The 2,700-nt window shown below is 44.1% G+C and overlaps 1 protein-coding gene across 1 annotated transcript in view; it reads right to left on the minus strand.

The window, feature by feature from the left end:
- Positions 1-2,700, minus strand: part of NRAP (nebulin related anchoring protein) — a 65,870-nt gene that overhangs the window by 49,124 nt on the left and 14,046 nt on the right. Inside the window, exon 12 of the mRNA XM_006778750.2 lies at positions 1,252-1,356. Within this exon, the coding sequence (XP_006778813.1) occupies positions 1,252-1,356 (105 nt within the window). The remainder of the gene's footprint in view (positions 1-1,251; positions 1,357-2,700) is intronic.

A 2,700-nucleotide genomic window follows, 5' to 3' on the forward strand; every position in this document is an offset into this window, starting at 1 on the left:
CGGGAGTGGGAGGGGAAACACAGCAGGAGGGGCTGGGAGCTGGAGGGGAAACCCAGCAGGAGGAGCTGGGAGTGGGAGGGGAAACCCAGCAGGAGGGGCTGGGAGTGGGAGGGGAAACCCAGCAGGAGGGACTGGGAGTGGGAGAGGAAACCCGCCACAGCACCTGGGAGTGGGAGAGGAAACCCACCACAGCGCCTGGGAGTGGGAGGGGAAACCCAGCAGGAGCAGCTTGGAGTGGGAGCGAAGCCTGCCTCAGCTGGTTTCGCTCCCCTCTCTGCTTGGCTCCAGCCACTGGAAGCCCTATTCTTGCAGGAATCTTCCTGCAACGGGCCCCTAGTGTTACTATATATCAAGACAGGATTCTACTTATCTCAGTTGATCTCACTCTATGAGGACAGGAATTATCATCATCCCCATTTTACAATGGGCAAAGTGGCTGGAGAGCTTAAACAATTTGCCCAAAGTTCGCCACTTGGCTAATTGTGAAACCATGTCTGTCAGCTCCAAAGCTGGTGCTCTTCCCCACTAATTGATGAAAAATAAATTCCTCATTGAGCTTTACAAAGTCCTGAGTGACTTTAAATTCTACGAGGACGCACAACTAAACAGAAGTCAAGTCACATAATCTGGTGTAGATTATGTTCCCCAGGATACATCTCCAGACCTTCTCTGAGAATTTCCAAATTTGCAAATGCCACTCCAGCATATAGCTGCTTATCTATAACGGGGGGGTGGGGGGCGGGGGAGAGAATAACATCTGGCTCCCCAGGTGACTCTGCAGGTCCAACAAGAGCAGGTATTAACACCTTGCTGACCGGTCAGGAGATAACTCGTGTCTGTATTTACATTAAGTGATTTTAAGCTTTCATAGTTTTAAAATGACTTAAATTAATGTAAATGCAGACACGAGTTATCTCCTGACCAGTCAGCCAGGTGTTAAGTTAAGAAGCACAAATTTGCATTGGGAGAGGATGTTGCATGCTCTGCTCACCAGCATTCGCCTCTAGGTAGCGGATACTGCCATACAGGAAGGATGCGAGAGGACAGGCAGGCACTGCCCTGAGCACTCAAGGTCAAGTGTGCATCGGGAGGTGTAAAAGAATTTAACACTACATCAACCAGTCCCAGCAATTTTAATCAGACCTGTTAGGTATCTGTGCTGAAAAGGCCATGCTTTTCCAAGACACATAAACACATTCATATAGACTGTCTCTTAGAAGACCCAGAAATGCCCAGGCATAAAAAACTCACATCACTGGTGAATTTTGAGATCTTGCTCACGTTCCTGAATTGAGGTGTTTCACAGTAGTTGATACTGTGACCTTTACTACTTTCGTGATCCTTCTTATACTCCACCTTAGAAACCAAAACACCACTTGCACAATAGAACCAAACCCGAAGTCACTCTTGAATATGTCACCAGGACTTTACCAGGATATTTTTAGAAAACTTTCAGCCCAAGATTTAAAAATACCAGGCCCAGCATACTCTTAAGTTAACAGTACAGATTTTCCTTTCAAGGAATAAATAAGTGACAATCAATTTGGTTCTAAACATTAAAAATATACAATCTCTTTCAAGAAGGAATACTATAAGATTTCACACCACTTAAAAATGGCAGAACTTGCCGAAACTGGTTTGGCTCAGTGGATAGGCCCAGCATACTCTTAAGTTAACAGTACAGATTTTCCTTTCAAGGAATAAATAAGTGACAATCAATTTGGTTCTAAACATTAAAAATATACAATCTCTTTCAAGAATAAATACTATAAGATTTCATACCACTTAAAAATGGCAGAACTGGTTTTAGGAATCAAGACAGTGGTTACTGCTGGGGAAGCGTGTCTGTGGGGATAGACAGAGAGGGGTGGTGTCTGGACTTTGGTTATGTTCTGTTTTTTGATCTGGGCACTAGTTATGCAGATGTGTCCACTAGTGAGAATCCTTCCTGTTACACTTGATATATGCACTTCTTTGTATGAATACATCAATAAAATATAACCCACAAAGTTACTTTTCAAAGGCATAGAATACATACGACCATAGATGCACAGAGTGTCTTCTCATTTTAAATGGGTTGGCTAGCTGAGCTCCCCTGGGTAGCTGGGTGTCAAATGTGAGGCTGCAGTTATTAAATAGACTCCAGGTCACAGGAGAAAGAGCGGAGGGTGACTGCCACTAATAGAGGCATGGCTGGTTTATCTCACTTGATAAACATAAGGGCAAAAGGAAACCAAAGCTCCCTTGCGACCTCTTACCAAAGGCAATACAGTTTGTTGTCCTATTTTATTAAACACTAGAGCAGTGATGGCGAACCTATGACACGCGCGTCAGAGGTGACACACGAACTCATTTTTTTGGTTGATTTTTCTTTGTTAAATGGCATTTAAATATATAAAATAAATATCAAAAATATAAATCTTTGTTTTACTATGGTTGCAAATATCAAAAAAATTCTATATGCAGTCAGACATCCTTAAGGCTGCTGCGGAAGTGGGAGAAGCTCCTGCCACCGCCACTGCGCTCACCAGTCATGAGCCCAGCTTCTGGCTGAGTGGCGCTCCCCCTAGGAGAGCACATTGACCACCGAGGGCAGCTGTGTTGAGTATCTGCCCCCTGGTGGTCAGTGCACTTCATAGAGATTGGTCATTCTGCTGTTAGGTCAATTTGCATATTAGTCTTTTCTTTATTACATTGGAT

Source organism: Myotis davidii, unplaced genomic scaffold, assembly GCF_000327345.1.
Source record: "Myotis davidii unplaced genomic scaffold, ASM32734v1 scaffold107, whole genome shotgun sequence".
In the NCBI taxonomy this organism is placed as follows: Eukaryota; Metazoa; Chordata; class Mammalia; order Chiroptera; family Vespertilionidae; genus Myotis; species Myotis davidii.